Genomic DNA, 22,519 nt, shown 5'->3' with positions numbered 1-22,519 from the left:
ATGATGTATGAGAGGCTGAGGGAGCTGGCTTTGTGCAGCCCTCAGGAGAGAAGGCTCAGGGCAGGTATTTGTTGTCTTCTCTGCAAAGGGTGGGTAAAGAGAAGATAGAACAGACTCCCCTGATACGTTTTGGTGGTCCCCCCACTGCTCCCCTTCTACATCCCCTACTTGAACTTCAGTCTCCAGTGGAGGTAATGATGGCTGCATCCAGCTTACTCTAGACAGCATTCCTGATCATCTTCCCTGCAGAGCAGCAGCTCAGAGAAATAAAAAAAAAAAAAAAAAAAAAAAAAAAAAAAAAAAAAGCATAATCCTGGAGGAGTTTCATGAAGTAACTAAACTCCCAGTGGAATTAGTTACCAAGTGGAATTGACTGAGACTTTAAAGTGACACATTCTTGGACAACATCCATTAGAGAACAATATTGTGTTTTCTGGAAGATGACCAAAACAATCTAATCACACTCTTTTGTTTGCTTTTGTGATTATTCCAGCTTGATATTTACTCCAAATGAATGCCATTTTAAAAGCAAAGAGATTATGGATCTTATTGGACTTGTAGAGACAGGGAATTTCTCATGGTTATTTTTGCAAAGCTTTAGGCCACTAATATCCCTACCTTTGGTATTTTTTAGAAAACCTTTCTACCTTATGTCCTGGTTTCCACTAGAATAGAGGGTTTTGGTTTTTCTCTCAGTAGTTGTTACAGTGCTGTGATTTGAATTTGGAATGAGGGTGATGTTGATAACACACTGATTTTTCGGGTTTTGCTAAGTAAGGACTTTTTATCCTTTTGTCTCATGCTTTAAGAGTGAAGAGGAATGCAAAATAAACTAGGAGGGATCCTAGCTGGGACAGGTGGCTGGAAGTGACCAGAAGCATATTCCACACCACAGAACTCATGCCCAGTATGTAAACTGGGGGAAGTTACCAGAAATGCATCCAATCTGGGTTCAGGAAGGGGGTTCTGGTGTCAGTCAGCAATTGCATCATACAGCACTTCTTTTTCCCTTTTTGTTATCACTTGCCATTAGTATTGTATTTTACATTATTTTTGATTATTAAACTGGTCTTATCTCAATCTACAAGTTTGACTGTGATTTTATCCCCCATTCCACTGGGGTGTGTTGGGGGAGAGATGTTGTTGAGAGAGTGACTGCTTAGTTTCCAACTGGGCTTAAATCATGACACTATTTCATATCCAAACTTCCTGTTTTTATTTAGAAGAAAAAGAAGAGGTTTTAAGAAATCATCAAGAAGATCTGTTTATCAATTACTGAAAATTACTTTTGAAAGGGAGTTTTCTTCTCTCTGGCAAAAATATTCTGTGAGATATACTCCACTTAGCTTTTCCAAAAGAAACTATCATGATCTTCAATCAAACATAACCTTGAAATTAAAAAAAGTAATTTCACAAAATTGCATTCAATCCCCTTCAGGAAAAAAAGTAAGCAATGTGTTTCCATTTACTCCAAGGAAACCTGCTCCAAGTGACTCTGTGAAAAGCATTTTGTTGCTATTTCAGATAAGTGGATGAGTTCTTGTGGTCTCATATAAAATGATTTTCATAATTTTGTGTCCAATTTTATATAGTAGAGGCACCTTAACTGTCCTTTTCAGTAAAAACTTTCCCCTGACATTAACTCTGTAGGAGCAAGCCCTGAATACACAACTCTGCCTGACAGGTAAAAAACCAGAATACAGAGACTGTTTCAGTAGTATTACAGAGAACATGTTCATAACACACTGATTTTTTACTAAAAAAATACATCAGCTGTAATTTTTTATTGGAAATTGGTCTTATTTTAACATTTCCCAGTTTGTTTTTCAATAAACTACCCCACTAAAATTTAGGTGGACTTCACGAGGAAAGCATAAAGAAAGCTATCAGGAAAAAATGTAAGCTGAAAATTAATCATCAAATAAAATAATAAAAAATGGGAAATATAACCTAACACAAGAAAAATGTTATCAGCAGTGGCTTCAAAACTATGGTATTTTGGCAGGTCACAGAAACTAGGTTCAAGGGTGCTTACACTCACTTTTGTAGGTAAAATGCTCTTAACAGCAAATACAGTGAAGATTTCTGAAGATTGTGCTAAATAATGTTATACAAAATGTCTCCTTAAGACTGAAGGCATGAACAGAAAACAAATATGGCCTTAAAAATAAAGAGGAATGGCAGGTTTTAGATCTCAAGCTAATTTCTGCAGATTAGCTGTTATTAGTAGAAGTCAATGCTTTGCATTAACCAAGGATTTAAAGTGCTTGCTGGACATAAATATATGCAGTCCAAAAACTTCTCATCTCAGTTTCTTCCTGGACTTGATTGTATAACTATCATAACGCTACCCGAGAAAGGAGTTGTAATTATTGTGGGTCATATCCTATTCTTAGTGCTGGATCACAACAGCCTAGTACACTTCAAAAATTAGCAATTTTATCTACTCAACTAGATAAAAGTTTAATTCTTAATCTTGTATTAAAAATAAGAAGGTTAGGGTCACTAACTTATGTTCACCACAAGAAAAAGCTTCTTAGAAAGTGGTTGCTGGAATTTGAAATTTTAGTTTTGCATAGACTTTTCAACATAAGAGGTGAGTCAAACTGAGCCAGTGAGCCAAGAGTCAAATCACTCCCACAGATGCCACAGATCCCACAAATCTGCTGTAATGAATTGTATGAGAGATAGTCTCATGGATTTAACTGCATGAATCATCAGACACTGTATCTTTTCCCCATGATCTCCTCATGTATTTCTCTTTGCTATAAAATGTTTGAGTGTTGCTGTTTAATTTTTAACTTTAATACCTGACGTTGATTGTCTGACAATGAAAAAGTAATTGTTTTTCCCCATGAAAGAAGAAGGGGACTCAAGCCCAGGTTTCTTTGTTCAGGAACAAAACAGTTTGGGTTATGACTCTGGATGTTTAAGATGTTACTTGCTTGTAGTTATTTTGAGTGTCAGATCAAGTGAGGACAACTAAGAGAAAAATATAGAGAAAAACAGTCTCCAAAGCCAAAACCCCAGATATCACTAACAGTAGTCAAGACTTTGGACTTTGGATAGGTGAATCATTTAATTATGTATTAAATCTCAGAATGTTGTTGCTCTGTCTGGCTGTCTCCTCAACATTAAACCACAAGCTCTTTGCCTCACATGTCAATTTTATCTCCATTAGTATGGCTTTTTGTGTTAAACATTCAACTAATGTTTTTACAGAGCATAGAAGTTTCAGTTTCGTAGCTGGCCAAGCCACTTAATCTGCTGCATTATTCCATTTGAATCTTTCAGTGAATTGCTAATTAAAATAGAGGGGAAATGTGTTTGCAGCTAATGTACATCTCAGTGTCCTCTTATTAAAGCCTTTTGTCATTCTGAGCTCCTTCTAAGCATTGAAAATCTATCTTGTTCATGAAAGATTATCAAGGTTTTTAATAACATTTGTTTGCTTCCTCCAAGCCTTAAAGTGATAGTACATAGATTTAATTGCAGCCAAAGGCATGGGCTTTTGAGACCATGGATTTTTCAGTGTCATGGCTTCAGCAGTTGCAGCTTTTTAGTGAGGTATGGATCATATATTGTAGCTTGGCACTGATACTAAAGTGATTCAGAAATAAAAGTCTGAGAGATTTTTCTGAACAAGCTGCAAACATTCAGGATGGGTACTTTACTTCACTAACTTTGAAAAGATATTTGTTTGAACTAGAACCACAGCTAATCCATCCAATGTACTTCCTTGACTGAACTGTACTTTCCTTACCAGACTATGGAATTTTATACCAACAAATCTGCCCCAGGTTTTCTTTTCCTATAGACATTACATTTCTTTTCCTAGATGGAACTAAGAAAGCCAGAAGACTAGAAAGAAGAGAAAATAAAATTTAAAAAACCCAGCCAACCAACCAACAACAGCAACAAAAAAAATTGCAGAAAATCTGGTAGAGAACAAATATGACAGGTTTGATCAGAAATCCTAGCTTAAATGTACAGATATGAAAGAAATCTACCATCAAGTTCATCTTTGATGTGAATTCAGTCTTTTTTTATTAAGAGACCTTGAGATAAAAATGACAGTTTTGTATTGTCATTTTTCAGCCATCAATCTTCTTTAAATAGGAGAGTGCCAATGAAAAATGAAAATTACCAAACTCATAGTTTGTCCTCTTTAGTCCCACTTGCCATTTGCAGTTTCGTTGTGCCTCTTTAACTGATTTTCATTCTGGTGTCATTAAGAGCTGTAATTTTGGATGTATGGATCCATGAATGCATGTATGGACATACACACATACATATGCAAGATTCTGAAAATACTGTCTTACTATGAATATTATGCACCAGTCATTTTGTTTTTAAGCAACTTTAAGGTGTCATTCCATGTGGGATTTCTGTAATCTAATCTAGAATTTTTCATTTTAGTTATTTAAGTGTGATGTTATCCCACAGATTTTATTATAATCTAAAAGGAGAAATCAGATCCAACAAAGCAATTCAGCTCACCTTTAGGTACTTGAGCTAGAGCAGATGAATATCTATAAGAGATGCAGGAAACATGCAGAGGCATAGGAATTTAACTTTACTACGTAAAAACTTAGCTGTTATGTACCCCAGTCTCCATCACTCACTTTTTCTGCCTAAATCCCTGTGTCTAGAATAGGCACAGAAACTGCCTGAGAGATCCTGCTCTCTTCAAGTATCTGTGGGTCAGTCCATCCTGCCTTCAGATTACTGAAAGCCCTATTTCACTGGAGAGACTGACCAAACCCAAACACTCTGCTACCCACAACAGCCTCCACTGGCTCTTCCACACTTTCCTCTAATCCTTCCATGCTATTCTGTCTTTTCATATTCTCTCCCTGAGCCTGAGGTCCCACAGTACCTCACAGTACCGCACTGGGAGATAGACTCCCAGTCTTGTCACAGCTGGTTTTATAAATAAACCTTTGATAGAAAATAACTTGCAATTTCCCCTTTGCAGAACAAGGGAAGCCAGTCTAAACATTTAAAATCCTTCTGGTCCAATGATCAATCGAGCAGTTTGTATGTACATTTCTGGTTTTATACAAATAGCTCTTGCAAGCGTCACCAAAATGTTTTTGCATTTTATCACTCCATTGCCTTATATGTTGCACAATTCATGAGCAATTTAAGGCATTTTCAAAAATGTTTCTGAGATATTACAAATATCAGCTTAATAGGGTCTGTCATTATTATGTCTGGCTTTTACAAGTATTGAACGTCTTTTATGGAAGGGATTATAAATAAAAATAAGCCTACCATAAACCTTAGCCCACAAAAAACTTCATATTTTATCCTATCTATCAGCATGTCTCTGCTCCTTTTTGTCTCCCTAGGAGCCATCTCAGCTAAGCAAAATGCAAATATTCATCAGTATTTTTATCTGAAGTACAACTATGATGGGATTCCCATGAGTTTTTTACTGAGGTCAAGGAGTCTACATTTTCTTTTGCTTCCAAGCTATATATGAATGACAAAGAACTTACACCCACAACACATATTTTGCATTCAAATTCATTGAAACTAATAAATTATATTAAAAAGTGGTGGCTTAATCCTGAAGACATTAAAATCTATACAATGAAGTGGTTTAAAGTTCATGATGCAGAATCACATTTTATGGCTGGATTTATCATTGCTAGAAGCACCTAGCTTAAGGCTCCAACTGCCTCCAACTTTTTAAGATCTAATTCAATTTTTACAGCTAAACAGGTCTGCAAGTATTTTATATGGCACAACCTTGGAGGTTTCAACATTTGTGCCTTAGACAATTTCAGGATTGGTAAATCTTTATACTATTGGATCCATTGGATACTTCAGGAATATTCAAATTAAATAAATGAGTTAGTAAGAAAATGCATTCCCCTATATTAAACTCTGAACAAGTCTGGGGTTTAATATATAATATCATCTTCAGTTTTCTTCTTTTTCCTTCACTCAAGTTCTTTTTCAGTACATCAGATCACTTGTCTTTCTTCCTTCTCAGTGTTCACCAGTGACCATTCAACACAGTCCTGTGTCTCAGCCAAGGTGTTCAGATTTTGCTTACAGTGGTCCCTTGCCTAAGGGTTGCTATATTTTCTTTTCAGAGCCTGTCAGTTCCCATTTAAATCAGCATCCACTTCAGCACGGAAATACAGAATCGTAGAATATCCTGACTAGCAAGGGACCCACAAGGATCATTGAGTCCAACTCCTGGCCCTGCAAGAGTCACACCATGTACCCGAGAGCATTGTCCAAATGCTTCTTGAACTCTGCCAGGCTGTGCTGTGACCACTGCCCTGGGGAGCTGTTCCAGTGCCCAACCATCCTCTGGGTAAAGAATGTCTTTTTAATATCCAACATAAACCTCCCTGGCACAGCTTCAGGCCATTCCCTCTGTTCCTGTCACTGTCACCACAGAGCAGAGATCAGTGCCTGCCCCTCCTCCTCCCCTCACAAGGAGCTGTGACTGCAGTGAGGTCTCCCCTCAGTCTCCTCCAGGCTGAACAGACCCAGTGACCTCAGCTGCTCCTCATACAGCCTCTTCTCAAGGCCCTTCACCATCTCTGTTGCCCTCTAATAGTTTAATAACTTTCTTTTATTGCAGTGCCCAAAATTGCCCCCAGCACTTGAAGTGAGGTTGCGCCAGTTCAGAGCAGAGAGGGACAATCCCCTCCCTTGCCTGGCTGGCAATGCTGGGCCTGATAACCCCCAGGACTGGCCTTCCTGGCCAGGGCACTGCTCAGTCATATTCAACTTTCAATCAGGTCCTTTTCTGTGGCACTGCTTTCCAGCATCTCATTTCCCAGTCTGTCTGTACATCCAGGGTTGTCCCATCTCAGGTGCAGAATCTGGCACTTTCCCCTGTTGAGCTTCATATGGTTGGTACACATGGTGGGCACCTTAGTTATCTCCTCCTCTCTCCCTCCTCAGCCATCACTTTGTCCCCTGGTGCTATTCTTGCATAATCACTCATCTGGGCAGGTTATTCTGCACAAAGGTGGAGCAGCTTGTCTTAGGTAAGAGTTGTCATCACCCTATGCTTGCACCAAGCATACTTCACAGCCCTCCCAGCACCTGAACTCAGCCTCACAGCAGCTCATTCCGGAGCTAAAGTATTCAAATTGAACTGCACTTTTTACTGTCTAATGTTATTGTTTTCTCACGGCTGTTACCTTAAATACAGATACAAAACCCAACACTTACCATCTGTCCTCCATAAATATATTTTCCTACTTTAGTGCCCCATTTTTCTACACTAAATTCCAGTTTCTCTTTTTCATTGCTGCACAATATTCTCTATAATCATATGATTGGGAGTTTTTCCTTTATTTGCCTGAGTCAATACTTTTTGCAGCAGTATCAAAGATGATCTGGCATAAGCCTGCTGCATCTCTTTGCTTCTATGTCACTGTCAAGCACACTCTTGTAATCTATAGGCAGCAGTTTCCACAACCATGAAGGGTATTCCCATGCCCTTCATGAAGATGTCTTCACTAAGATCACAAGCACAAAATTAACCTTATTTTGCAATTTTATGTTCTTGAAGTACTTGTTGAAAATACTTGCAGTAATTTTCCTAGCACACATGGAATCATTACTTATATGATATTCTAGACCACTGATAAAATATTTTCTTGAGATTCTACAGTCATTTTTATGTGTATCCACTCATTGATTTAATAAAAATTCATCCTTGCATACTCCCTTCAGGGCAAAGAATGAAGCCTTGTGGTGTGTTCAGTAATTCAAGCATATGCGTTATTCGACGCTTGTCTTCTTAACATAGTGGCCTGGTCTCATTTGAGAGGAAATCCACTAGTGCACTACACACATGCTTCTGAAGCAGTTTTCCAAATAAAATCAGCAGCATCTCAGCAGCAGTTGGTTTCTTTTCAGGGCACAGAAAGCCTAGACTGCTGTGCCAGTAAACTATGCCATTTAAGTGGGAGGTCACTGTCAATTTTCATGTTTCTATTTGCATTCTCTTTGGCGGCATATTTGAAGAAAATTATATCAACTTTGTCCACAACTTTGAATATTTGTGAATACCCAACCAAGTATTTTTATATGGTGTGTGTATATATATATATATTTTAATATGTGTGTATGTGGGTTTTATCTATATATCTATATATCTATATCTATATATCTATATATCTATATATCTATATATCTATATATGTACATATCTATATATCTATGGAGTTAAACGGTTTACTCTATAAACATTACATTTGATGGTTTTGAACAAATATAAGAGTAGATTAAGAGATGATGGGTCTACACCTCTTTTCAATACTCTCTAAAATTCATAGACAAGGAAAAAATGAAACATCAGTCCTATGTTGGGAGCTAGCAGATGGCTGTGACAGTCAAATCTTTGGTTTACAGACTGGTCATTGACATTTTATTACACTCATGACTGGCAGAGAAAAAGGGTAAAGGAATGTGCTTTACTCACCCAAGGAGTTTGACTGAATGAGTTTTCCATTTAGATCCTGCTTTCTGGGAGTGTCGATATATTCCCTCTTTGTAAAGGAAAAAATCTTCATACACTTTCATTATAGCTGAAAAACAGTAGGAAAAATCACAGTCAGCAAAGATAACCTCTGTTATTCTTTGCTGCTTGCATTTTACCAGTGGAATTCTTGTTGTGTGTTGGATTGCATTAAGTGCACTTTGTAATTCTACTAAAAGCATCAATTTCTCAGAAGTATCCTGCTGTGAGTGAACCAATGGAAATAGTTCAACAAAGTTCTCTCTACGGTCTCTTATTAAGTTTGTCAGTTTTCCTTGTCATGGAAATTCCCTCTCACTGACTTCTTCCAATGCACTAAGAGGAAACATTGCCTCGTGAAGGCTTACATAAATTTTGAAATCTAATTCAATAAAATTAATCTCCACAAGGTTCATATATAAACTACTCAGTTCAGACTAGCATCTGCATATTCAAGAAAAGCATTTAACAGAAAATGTATATCCTGTGAAATATAGTGGAGTGAAATGCTTTTTTCTGAAACTTAAAGTTCATCAAATACACAGTAATCTCCTTAAAGAAAACTGCATTGTTTTTATGCATATAAATCGTGACTGCTAGTTACAAGTGTGGGAAAAGTCACCCCTTTTTTCATAAAAATGTAAGGTGAAAGAGCTGATGGACTGAACTTTTGTGCAAGAAAATGAAGATTACATATTGCATTTTATACCTATTTATTATTTCTTAGGAGCATCATTCGTTTATTAAGAAAATAGTTCTGGGTTTCTTTCCACATATGTTCTGCCACCATTACTACCATTTGCTTTATGGTAGGCTACCAGATCCCAAAAAATGAAAGTATTTTTCAGGTCTACATTACCTTTAGATTCCAGTGAATTAGAAGCATTAATTATAAGCTTCATTCCATTTTATTTTTAGCTTATGATTTTAACTGCCACACAGCTTAGAACATGAGAATTAGTGAAATCCAATTTCCTAAAATCTTGCGCCTTGGGAGTCCCATAAAGTACAAGTCTCACTGACCATTTTTTATGTGGTTGGACCATTTATAACACATGTGCCTGGTATAGATCTGCGGTGCCCAGTAAGATGACACTGCCATATTTTCTGTCTGGCATACTTACAAATTTCTTTTTCCTAGCTGAATATTTTCATAAACTTGAAGAAAATTAACTGTCTTTAAAAGAACCTCTATCATATTTGGCTGAAGATATGAAACAGTCAAAAATTTTAGGGGATGAGAGAGATTTCTCAAAACATGGTGAAATGAGGCCAATTGCCTTGCCACAGACAAGCCTGATATTGTGCCCCCTCCCCATCACAGCTTGGTTGAAGCTCTGGCAATGAGACCTGCTGCTCCTGAGCAAAGGCTCTCCTTCCTCTCTGGGAAAGGGGAGTCCCATCTGATGCCAGCATGCCTGGTGCTCAGGCCATCCCATTGTCAAAACCCCCCAACACTTTAGCTGTGACACCAGCCATGAGGCCATGATGTCTCGATAGACTCAGCCCATCTGTTTCTTCCACTGTTGCTGCCTTCAACTGTAAGTACAAAGGAGAATACAACTTGTGCCCCAAATGAGACACATTCTTGTCCGTGAAGAGATATCATACCTAAATTTTTTCCATTGAAACGAAGTAGAAATTTTTGAAGTGTATTTCCAGAATAACTTTCGTTTATGTGATAGAATTTTATCCATGATTGTATATTATATATACTTTGCACACCTGGGCACATGTGTACACACACATTTTTATATGTGTGTAAATATATATACCCATGTGTATGTAATACCTTGTAATCAGGACCTAAACAGTGGTATGGTCTGGATTTAGAGTGGTCTGGGTGCATGAAGTACAGGATGGACAAAGATGATGGTAATTCTAGATCTAGCACTGAGATATTTTTATTTATCCAGTGGCTTTGTCCTGATGCAGACTGTGACTTGGACAGGACAAGGTGATCACAGTCCACCACCTAATTTTGTTCCTTCTCACATAGGAAAGACTTTGCATTTCCCAAAATGAACAGATTAATTATTAATGAATCAGAAAAGGCAGCGATTTTCAGAAGATTTAGTATACTTCATGCATGGGCTACTTCAGTCATGCTGAGCTTGTCAGATCTATGCATATAGATGCAGCAGATTAAAAGATTGATTCCACTATGCATTCCCCTGCATAAAATGCTTAAATAGGATTTTTTGTCTCTTTTTCATCATACAAACACGTGAGAAATTAAAACTAGTTGCTACAAAAGAAAACAAAGTTTAGCTTATACATTAATATAGTCAAGCACTTTCTACAGATCATTTTCTTCATCTTTTTACAGATTTACTTTTATTAGCAAATATAAAAATTTTTCCCAAGATCATAACAGCTGAAATTGTAAGTTTTGTGGGGTCAAAACTGTGATGTATTGCCAGCAATGTGTTGAGCGTGTCTTTTAATTGAGACTGACTAAGGTGTCAGAGAGGATAATTTTTCTCCATCAGCCTTGTGACTGTCAGAGTATTTCCTAAAGTCCATGAAAAAAAAGATGTATGGGCAATATTAGGATTGTCCATCTAAATATTTTGAAATTATTGGTGAAATTTCACTATGTTTACTTGAAAATGGATTTCTTAAAATCTAGTATTTCCTCTCTGAATCAAAAATTGCTAATTGTTCGGTTTCTGTACCATGTAAGACAATGATGTAGGTCGAAGAGAAATTGTCATTCAAACTTGAAAGCTGTATAACATAAAATCTTCAATTATATTCCTAAACCTACTGCTTCACAGTTGTTAAAAATTTTTTTTTTTCTTAACTTTGAATATGTCCAAAAATCTAAATCCATTCATCATCATGATCTTGAAGGGATCTTGAATATTTCCCAGCTATTAAACATTGCTTAGTACATTAGAAAAGACTGTCCCTGAGCATTTTGTAAGTTCATCAGAAATGACAAGTGAATGAATAATGGAAAACCCCTTCAGTATTTGAAGATCATTTGCAGAAAAAGTATGATATGGTTTTAAAATTAGACTTTTGCCCTGGTTGCATTTGTAATATGGGAAGATAGAAGAGAGGATCAGTGACAAATTACAGGGTTGTAACTGTGATTAATTTAAAACTCATATTATAGCCAACAGAAAAAAGAGCAAGTGATTTCAGTCAGTGATGCATAGTCTCGATTATATGCCGTTATGTAGATCTTGATTTTTCTACAAACAACATTACCTTACCCTGATACACAAAAGCATTATATTAAAAAAATTGAATTGTTGAGTAGCTAAATCCTAACAAATGGCTGAATATTGATAATTTCATGTGTAAAATTTAGTACTAGCAGATTTAATCTAGAAGAATGTTTGAGGTTTGAAACTCTATCTTGAGGATCCTTTTTATCATTTTCTAAAACTGGCAGAAATTACTGTTTTTCCATCTAGATAAAATGGAATGTGGAAAATACTATTTTCCTTGAGCAAACAAACACAAAAGACTGATGATGTTGATCTTGTTAAGTCTGAACTTCAGATTAATTGCAGCTGCCCACATAAAGAGCTTTAAGAAGTAATTTCAAATACATGATGCATCAAAATGAATTCCATCTCATAATCAAAACCATTTGAATAATAAATCGAAGATTATGATAATTCCTTATATAGTTAAAGGCAGTAGAAATGCAGAAGTCACCTGAAGTAAAATTCTTTGGGTTTGCATCAGCCAGCCATCCAAGAGAGGTGGAGATCCTGCACTGTGACCATTCTCCATCATCCCAAGCCCCACATCCCTCAATCTCTAGTTACACTGGCCTGGGCTGTGAGCAGGAACCTGCATTTTCAGCTGGTGCCAGCACCATACATGGCCACAAATGGATAGTATCCAGGGTAAAAAAAAAAGTTTGCAGATCCCTACTCAATGCTGAGTCTCTGAGTGAAGTGTCTGTATTTCTGACTTCTAAGAGGTCAGGGATCTTCATTGCAAAGTTCAGCAGAAAAATTCAAAACTAGTAGGCGTCAACAAGAGCATTTGGGCTCTGAAATGAGAAATTCTGGGGTATTTCAGTACTGAATGATTTGCTGGAAGGCCCATATAGTTCAGCATTGCCTTCAGAGGAGAGCAGGTCTCGTGGGCTGGCCGTAGCTGTGGGGGAATCAACCCCAGCCCTATGGAACCAAGTCTGGCTAACCTTTAATTCCATAAATTGCTATTTCACCAATGACCAAAGAACTGTCATGAAAAAAGGCACACGGATTTCCTGCACACACATTTTGCACAAATTTTCAACGTACCCAGTTCAAGGTCATTTTACTCTTTACAGGTTCTGATGCAGCCATGCTGCCTTTAGGGCTACTATTACCCACCAAATGTCCCTGGATGGACCACAGTGCATATGACTTGTTTCTCCACTGTGGCATATAATTTGCATTTTCTAATATTTTGATACAAGGTCATTGCACAGTCTAACTATTTCAATAATGTTATCATCCTTTAAACTTACCATACCTTGCACTGGTCCTCTCTCCTTGATTTCTTTCATTATATCAGTTTCCTGGCAGGAGGTGAGAGCAGCAACAGAGAGAGCAAGGGAAGATAACATTTATTAAATAAAATTAAAACTCATACTAATTTATCATTACATATATAGTGTAAGTATACCTTTGTACTTGCATTTCTGCTGGACAATATTTGGTTTACCAAATTAACAAAACCTTCAGAAACGTGTTTGGGAAGACAACTGCACTGTTATGACAGCATACTTTCTTCTCTATCTCAAATTTCTATGGGACCACAAAGTATCAACTTTAAAGAGATGATGTACAACTGAGAAACTGTAAAGAATTTCAACTCATAGGAAAATTCAAGGGGAACATAAAGGAAAATTCACAGCTCTAGTCTTGAAGTGAACATATTTTAACCAAACCTCAAAGGAGTGAAATTGTTGAGACAACAGATGAATTTCATTAACTTACTTTTGAGGACACCCTGTAGTGAGAGGCACACCGGTATAACCGATTGGATTTTTCAAAAGCATTGGGACATGGCCCATTTGTATGGTTTTTTCCATATTCACTTGACACATAACACTGATTTTCAGCTGATTGCCCCAGGTGTTTGTTCCAAAATGATGGATAACAAGCATATGATACAACCCTGTTCAGGTAGTTAAAAAAAAAGAGTTGATAAGAAGCTCACTCAAAATTTTTGCCATTTTACTTCAAGCTTTTAATTATTTTACAACTGTCATATTTCAATACTCTTCAGAAATGTAGATGGCATATTTTCAGCTGGATGGCATTTCCGTCAATTAATATACATGATATTTATGATTAAGTTTCCATTACAGTAGTCCTCTTCCCACCCTTCTCCAAAGAGAGATAGGGTAAAAAATGTGTTTAGTAATTGTCACCTGGTACATTCATCTCATTAATGATGCATGAAAGCTCACACGGAAAAAGATCAATCAATTACCAATATTGTCAATGGGCTTCATTTATCAAAAATGGCTTGTGAAATGGGATATGTGGAATAGTTAGACATTTCTGAAACAATATACACATTTCTGCATTAATGCCATGCAGGCCTAGGAGAGGGTTTCTTTTACAGAGCATAATCCAATATTTTGCTGAAGCAGAATACCTTAAAATTGTCAGTCCAATAAAAAGCATTTGTATTTAAGTAGCTCATTGATTATACCAGAATTTCTGAACCTGAGGAATTAAAAACTATATTTCTACACAATATGGAGTAAACTATGCTTGCCAGAGTATACTTGGCTGTCAGGAGTTTTACAAGATAAGCCCATATATCCTTCAGCTGTTTTGAATAAGAAATTGCATTTTACCATTAGCATTTGGTGATAGAAAATCTGAGAAATCTTTTTCTTTCTGCCCAAAGTAGAGCACATACAGTAGCACACTGGAGCTGAGTGGTAATCCAGATGAGATCTCTGAACTAAGAGTCACGTTTGAATCTTTTCACCAACCCCAGTTTCTGCAGCCTTGATTACCACAATTGAACAGCTTTCTGCTGAAGCACAATTTCATATGTGCTGAAGTACAATGTCGTATGTGCTGAAGCATCTGCACACCAGTAAACATTAAAAACACTTCAAGGAGAAGACCCTTCCATAAGAGTCATAGAAGAAAAACAGAAATAGATGTGAATATGCACAAATATAGATACATATATACAAAAATAGTGTTAGAAACAAGCAGAATCCAGGGCCAACTAGGAAAACTCTGTAGTGTGTTCATACATTCTTGACAGAATTCATTTGAAGTCATGTCTGTGTGTTCAATCTAATGACATTTTTGTGGATTCATTGCATTTATATATTTGAATTGTGAGATAAGAAAATAATCCTAGACTACATTATTTGCAAGCTGGCTAATAGCAATAACATCTTTCTCATACCCTACAGCTGCCAAGAGCCCAAAGTACAAATCAGATGAAGCCCTATGGTGGTTGGAAGCACTATTTACATTCATGTCTAACTTTTATACCATCTGAAAATGAAGTGTTTCTTCCTCATTCTTGATGAATATAGCCTTTCTGTTTTTCTTATTAGTTAAAATAGATGCTTTCAAGAACACTTATTTCTCCCAAATTATGACTTGTAACTGAAACACTTAAAACTAATGATAATTAGTAATAGAATACATATTTATTCTTTAATTAATGGAGGAAGACAAAGTGTTATTTAAACAGTGTTTCAGCTCCACTTACAGCAGATTTCACTGTTAATTGGGTGTTTAGAAATTCTGAAAAGTCAGGTCTCAGAACTTGCCCAGCTTCTTTGAGCTTTATAGAAATCTTTTTCTGACTTTACTGGGGATAGTTTAGGTCAGCACTTGATTTTTCTGAAAATCTGTCAAAAACCTGAGCTGAGCACACTCCAGAAATCAAAACAGCAGAAACTTTAAACAGCATTGAACACTTGCTGTGATAATTTACAAGGCCCCATAGAAAATCAATGTGTTTTCTCCCTGTTGCAGGGTATGCAGATAATGACACAATGATTGCAATATAACAATTCCTAAAAATGAGTCACCTGGAAGTGTGTGGAAGCAAGCACTATTTGACAGGGCTCATTCAAAAGACACTTCTAACTTGTCTGCCATAAATTTCCAATATTTTTGCATTGTCACAGGTAAAAGATTATGGATTATGGAGTTTACCTACAAAACTGATTAAATTATGAGTCCACTGAATCCAAACTTTTTAATTGTTGTTCTTGATATTATTTGCTCTTGGCTACTGTCAGAGACTTAACATTGGGTTAGATGGACCCAGAAGTGCTGTTCATCTGTTCTTCCAGTATCTGTTCTAAAGATATTTGGATATTTCCCTTAATGTGTTTATTTGCATCTGGAAATTTTAGAATGGGTTTTGAAATATCATTTGAACTTGAGGAAAGAAAAGCAGAATGTAGAAATGCTTATAAAAATAGGTAAGTAGGGATACTTTCATGTGTGGTACTTTGATGACAAATCAATGGTCAGGAATAAAAATGGGTAGCAAGCAAATGTCTGTCATAGCACAGTGATGTTGTACAAGCTGGAGCTAGCTCCATGGCAACAAAAAAGCATAATAAATGACTAAGAAAATAGTCTCGGATTGCTGAGATTTGTTGGAGATTTAGATAGCTTCCAAAAATTCATGATGGTTTTCATTCATTTGTTTTTCTTATTAGTTAAAATAGATGCTTTCAAGAACACTTATTTCTCCTAAATTCCAAAAATTCATGATGGTTTTCACAACTGCCCTTCAGATTCTTTTCTGAGATGATCAGCTGCAAGAGGCTGGTGACTAACATGAGGCTGAGCAATAAGCAAGTACTTGGCAGTGTGAAGCTGAAAAGACAGTTCACAGATGTGCTGTGTGAGCTGAGTGCTGTGGCTCTGTGTTTCCAGGCCCACATCAGGCAGAAATCCTGCTCAGCACACCACTGTCACTCTGCTACTCAGTCAGGTCAAACATAATGTTATTGCATTCACACCAGAACAAGCTCCTGCGAGGGTACAGCTAAGTTGATAATGATAGTGCCTTGTAGAGCTTCAGCCTGGCCCTGCTTTTCTTTTTAAAATAAGCTAACTAGCTCTTTTATACTTCAATTGCTTCTGTATAACAGGTCATGTCACTAACCACAGTGCTCAGGTCAAAATAATACTACATTCTGGCATGGGAAGAATTTTATTATTATGGGGCTCATGGTAGTTGTGTCTGTACAGGGGTAATAGTCAGAGGAAATAGAAAACTAGGAGATTGTCCTGTCACTGCATTCTTTACAGTTTTTCCTCTAAAAATAAGATGGTCCAACTGTTCTGGAGATAATGCTCATAAAAATTATTCTCTCTTCTCTTATCTATACCAGCAATTCTCATGCTCCTGTTTTTAACAGGCAAGAAAACCGTTCAGAGAGAAAGTGTTGCAATTACTCTCATAAAAACATGAACTACTGACCAAAATGAGACTGTTTTTCTAGTTAAAGCAAAGTATTGCAGTTAAAAAGTGCTTAAAATTAAAATGTCAAGTTATAGCTTTCATTTCTTCATTAATGAAACCTTTTCCCTTAGCTCCTGAGGTGCTAAAGGGCCTTTGCTAATCACTCAGCTGAAGGATCTCCTTCTTAAAACCTAAATGAAAGCCAGTTTAGAGTTGAAACCCTGAGAGAAAAAGATAGAGGAGCACTCAAAGTAAACTCTCCCCACAACAATAAAAAGTCCTTGTCATGTCAGAAATAGTTTGATATACTTGCAGAAAGCAGAATTGTCACTTGTATAGTGTGACAGGTCTTCTCCTGGATCCCCAGAGTGCCATGTCAACTATGACACATCACATCCAACATTCTTCTGCTCTTGACATGCTTTGTTTGTTTGTTTGTTTGTTTGTGTTATAGATAAAATCAAAAGTTGACAGAGAGAACACCTGAGATCCCTCAGTCTGTCATTTTCAGATATATCAGAGTAAGGGATGACTTTGTACGAAAGCAAGACAGGAAATAGATTTTGGTATGGAACAGAAAGGATAAAAAAATCCTGGTAATGTGAGAAACAGCAGGATTTTATTATACGGTATCTAAAACGCAGTTATTGAACTTCTCCTGGAAGCCATTTCCAGGCATACGGACTTCAAGGAGTGGACTGAAATCAGGATGTGTGGATTTACCATGACAGGTAATGATGATGTGATGGGACAGCCTGACCATGATGAAATGACTGGCTGCAGAGAGAATAAGGAAGCAGTACCTATAATTTACCTTGTCTTTAGTGACATTTTCAGCATAGGTTGCTGTGGTGTTCCTCTAGTTTGTTGGACTAGGTAAATTGCTTACAAGGTCAGTTGTGGACTGGCATGTTGAATGGCTGACAGATCAAAGTGACTGGTGTCTGTTTATTAATGGAATTCCCCAGGAGACAACACAAAAGCAACACTTTTGTATCTCTATTAACAATCTGGACAGCCAGATGTAAGGCACCTTAAGCAAGTTTTTGGAGAATGTAAAACTTTTAGGGAGTGATTAGTATGCATGGCTGCTGTTCAGAGCCATGTTAATAGGCTGAAGAAACGAGCCTGACAGAAATATCCTGAATTGCAACAAAGACAGATGGCAAACCCTGCCTCTGAGCCAGAACTGCCCAGGTACTGTCAGGGCACTGCCAGTGTAGAAAGTCATTTAACAGAGAAGGACATGAGGTCCTGAGAAACAGCAAATTGAAGGTAGGTGAGCAGTGAGCGCTCTGGGCAAATGTGGCTGGTCAATACTGGGCTGTGTTACCAAGAACATAACCAAGACATTGTGGAAAATTAATCTTCCCCTCAAATTACTACTCGGCAGATGGAGCTGTATTTTCACTTATGTGTTCCCTGGGAAAGACACTGACAAACTGAGCAAATCCATTGGAAGGCACTGGGAACTGGAGCTGAGGCAGCTGGACTTGTTCAGTTTAGAGAAGAGAAAGCCAAAAGAGTATGTCATTCCTGTCTTCAACTACATAAGGAGAGGTATAGAGGAGACAGAACAAAACTCTTGGAGATGCACAGTGAAAAGCTGGAAGGAAGGTACCGGTCACAAGTTTTACCAAGGAAAATGCTGACGTAAGAAAAAAGTGTTTGACCATTAGTCAAAAAAACTGACCTGCTACAAGAAAGGTTGTGGAACCACCATCCTTGAAGATACTCAAAATGTGTCTGGGGAAATGGCCTAAATAGCCTGATTTCATTTTAAAGTCATGCTTTGAACAGAATGTTGGATCAGGTCACCTCCAAAGTTCCAACCAAAATAATGTTGTGATTCCATAAATGATTATATCCCATTTTTAAGTTTCTAGCTTTTTGGGGGAATTTGATAGCTCTTAGCTCTGCTTAGTCTGATCTGAAGGAAGAAGGATCTAGGTACAATCCTTAATAGAGTGTTGCACTCTGGAACAACCTTGGAATGAGATGATTACAAGTTGCTTTATTGAGAAAAGATGTTTGATTCTTTTGAATATTCACAGTGTTGTCTCATGCAACTGGCTGCTTACTCAAGGTTGTTTCAAATGAAGAGCCTGTATCCCAAGAAACACAGAAGTTTTAAGTACATTTACAGTATTGTCTTATTGCAAATTAAGCAACTGTTTCAATGTAAAATAATCTAAACAGACAGATAAAATATTTACCCATGTGTTTTCAGATATCTCCAGGCACCATCAATGCTTCCACCATTACATCCATGTTGATTCCTGGTATCACAAGAGATCAAGTTCTGAGCAGAAAGGTTGTCTGTGATCTGACCCTTTGAATGAATTGCTATTCTGTCTGCTGCAACACCTGTTTGAAAATAATTTTTTTGTTATCAAAATCAAGTATTTACTCACAACTTTGCAGTTGTTTTTGTGAAAAACGAACAGAAATACCACCTCAATATTTTCTGTCTGTGCAGATATCTTCACTAAACAATACTGTCCAGACTTTTGGGAAAGATTGTGAAACTGCAAAGCATCGTGAGCAACTTTGCTGTTATATCACAAATTCCTAGATTTACTGGCTATTATAAAGTCCCAAATACCCAAATATTAGATGAGACATTTGCATAATTGTCTGTATCATGTTTGTAAATGCATATTTGCTTGTCTTCAACAGAAGAAACAAATACTTCCCAATACTTTTCTGCAGCTGAATCTCTAAATCTCTTTGCTTTCTTTTCAACCTTTCTTTCCTTTATGTGAGGGGAAAGAAAAAAGAAAAAAAAAAAAAGAGCAGTCCTATGAAGAAGACAATTCAAGACTGGAAGTATATTTTGGTTTTATTTCAAAGAATATTGGAGATGTACATATTGAAGGGTAAATGTGGGACTCTTTGTACCTCCTTCCCTTATTACACAAAATTATTCCTCAGACATAGATACCTTATCTGAATTCAATCAGATAATCATGATTCTTAGTACTTATATATTTATGAACTGATTTAAAGGCAGACTAGGTTAACTAAGTTGTGGGTGAAACTCAGGTGCTTCTACTTTCTTTATCAAATGACAATGAAACAATCATTAAGCCTCTTTACAAGTCATTAGCTATGATTGAATTTTATTTGTAAGAAAAAATTATATAGCAGTGCTTGTCTGTTCTTTGAGCAACAACTAATCTTGAAAACTCTGACTGAAAACATTAGATGCACCTAAAAAACATGTGAAGGCATCTCACACTACATAGCTTTGAAAACAATTATGTGAATTAAAATTAAAATATTTGTTTGTGGAAAGGAAAAATTGGATGCAATATGGGCAAATTCTTTCCCTCAGTGATCTCTGTTCATCTCTGCAGTTATCTGTCAAAAGAGCTGTTAAAAGCTCTCTTGGTTTTCTCTTTTTAAAACTGCAGAGGATAAGATATGTCAGAAAAAGAGCACGTTCAGTCTGTTTTTTTCAGGGAGCTGGGATTAGCTGACCTTAAAGCTCCTTTCCTTTTCTCACTGCTGTGACTTAAAGAAGCAGTTGCAGAAACCTGCACCTGTGAGCACCCTCTGGCCAAATTAAGTTGCAAAGATTGATCGCTTGCTTCTGTTACACAATTTTATGAAAAGCAAAGTGCTGCAGCTTAGATTGACATTTAAAGATTTTGGGACAGTATAGAAGGAAAGTTGTAGCAATTTTAAATGTTCCTATTTGGTAATAAAAGGTGAAAAGCAAGTTGATATTTTGTTACAAACCACTCCAATTTTCATTACACATCTAACATAACTGATACTTTCAAAGGGAGCAAAAAGAAATATTACTTGCGGTTGAAAAAGCCCAGGATGCTCCACAGTTTCGCTGATCCAAAGGATCATGAATCCAATCAGGCCACTCATAAATGGCTGAAAAGATTGCAGGAAACTTTTCTTCTGGAAGTGACTCTCCCTAAAACAAAAAGTAGAAGATCTGTAAATGCTTAATTTCCTTTTTTATCATAAATTTTATCATAATTTTGTTTGTAAAATTCTTAAATTTTAGACTGAAGAAACCAAAAGCATTGGCCCCTGTGGTTTCCCAAGCAACTCCGTGGTGGTTTCACCATGGCTGGGTGCTGCAGACCCCTGAGAGCAGGAGGGTTCTGGCATTCCATTAACTGAGTTGAAAAGCTGAGCTTCAAGACTGCCAGCCTGAATAACCTGACCAGCTCCTCTCTGATTTTTATCTCAAACAATAAATCCCTATGAAATTTGCTAAGTGTGACCCAGCTGGCATTTTTGGAAAGAAAAGCCCTCTGCTAGAAACAGAGTTGAAGTTAAATACCTGTTACCCTGTTCTCCCAGACACCTGGGTGTAGGTAGGAAACTTTAGTCACTGTGGGAGAGGAATAAGTACAGTGTATCATTGATTTGTCTTTTACATAGAGGTTATTTAATCTCAAGTAATTATTCCTTTTCCAGAATAAAAATCAGTGATTTTTCTTCTGCTTTTCAGTCTGATAGTGAATTCATGAAAATTCATTATCTGTTCACTAAAGCAATTTGGCCAGCCACTTCTGGCACCTTCATCTCTCAGCCTAAATTTATGTCCCTCTCCAAAGTCCTCCAAGCTTTGACCAAATATTTGCATATGCAAGAGCCATCTGGTACAACTGTTAATAATCTGCTCTGTGTTCAACATAGCAAAATTGTTGACCCATTTTTTTTACTGTTGAACTTCATGGAATGATGGATTATGCTGTGCAAGGAAATAGAAATGGCCACAGAGAATTGCAGTATTAGGCCATGCAATCAGTCTGTTTCAAAAAATTCTTGATAATCTCAGTTCCAGAAGGAAATACAATATACAAAATAAGATAATCTGTTCCTAAGCAAAAGACTCACAAACATTTCTTTCTCATAAGCAACCTGAAATTGTGAAGCACAATTCTGTCTAAATTCTGGGTACCCTTGCTAAAACATTTTTCTAAATTGTTTATGTCATTTATAATCATAAAACATACTTTTTGCTAAGATTATTTAAACATTTGAGGCCAGTTCTTTCAAACTATCTTAAGACTTTTTGGAGAACCAAATTTTAGCCCTTTTTCTGTACCAAGATCACTTTGTTGTGTACACGGTGAAACAGCAGCGCCTCCATCCAGCTTGTACACCTGGATTTGCCACGGAGAATCCCCAGCTGAGAAAGAGTGGGTGAGGAAAAGGAAACTTGTACCTCAGGTCTATATCTGACATTAGGTTGGGATACAGCCTCAACAGGCAAATTGATACAGTCCATGTGTTTTCCCAGACCCAGTGGTACTAGGTTGAGCAGGTTAGATGCAGGCTGTGAGTCCTGAATCCATGAAGGAATACTGCAAACTGTTAGGTCACTTCAATAATTTTGAAAGTCTCAGCTCCACCCAAAAATTTTTTAAACCTTGCTAAAATATTAATCTCATTATTTTGCTTAATCAGTTTCAAAGACTGCTTTTTCATTGTTTTATATACATGGGACTTGCAACATCAAGTGACACTCAGGAAGCAGCAACTAATTTAAATAATAACTTCACAAATTATCATTATGTTCATTATTAGTGAGTAAGCACTCAAGACTTACTTTGA

At 36.9% G+C, this 22,519-nt stretch overlaps 1 protein-coding gene across 1 annotated transcript in view; it reads right to left on the bottom strand.

Moving 5' to 3' along the window:
* Positions 1-22,519, bottom strand: part of TINAG (tubulointerstitial nephritis antigen) — a 37,767-nt gene that overhangs the window by 3,414 nt on the left and 11,834 nt on the right. Inside the window, exons 5-9 of the mRNA XM_054280485.1 lie at positions 20,741-20,864; positions 19,147-19,297; positions 13,456-13,636; positions 12,989-13,034; positions 8,465-8,570 (exon numbers count right to left, since the gene is read on the bottom strand). Of these exons, the coding sequence (XP_054136460.1) occupies positions 8,465-8,570; positions 12,989-13,034; positions 13,456-13,636; positions 19,147-19,297; positions 20,741-20,864 (608 nt within the window). The remainder of the gene's footprint in view (positions 1-8,464; positions 8,571-12,988; positions 13,035-13,455; positions 13,637-19,146; positions 19,298-20,740; positions 20,865-22,519) is intronic.

Source organism: Melozone crissalis, unplaced genomic scaffold (genome assembly GCF_028551555.1).
Source record: "Melozone crissalis strain CALT ecotype California unplaced genomic scaffold, PUWL_Pcris_2 ptg000027l_1, whole genome shotgun sequence".
NCBI classification, from domain to species: Eukaryota; Metazoa; Chordata; class Aves; order Passeriformes; family Passerellidae; genus Melozone; species Melozone crissalis.
Note: the sequence above shows the minus strand (reverse complement) of the source record. Positions and strands in the feature narration are given on the sequence as shown.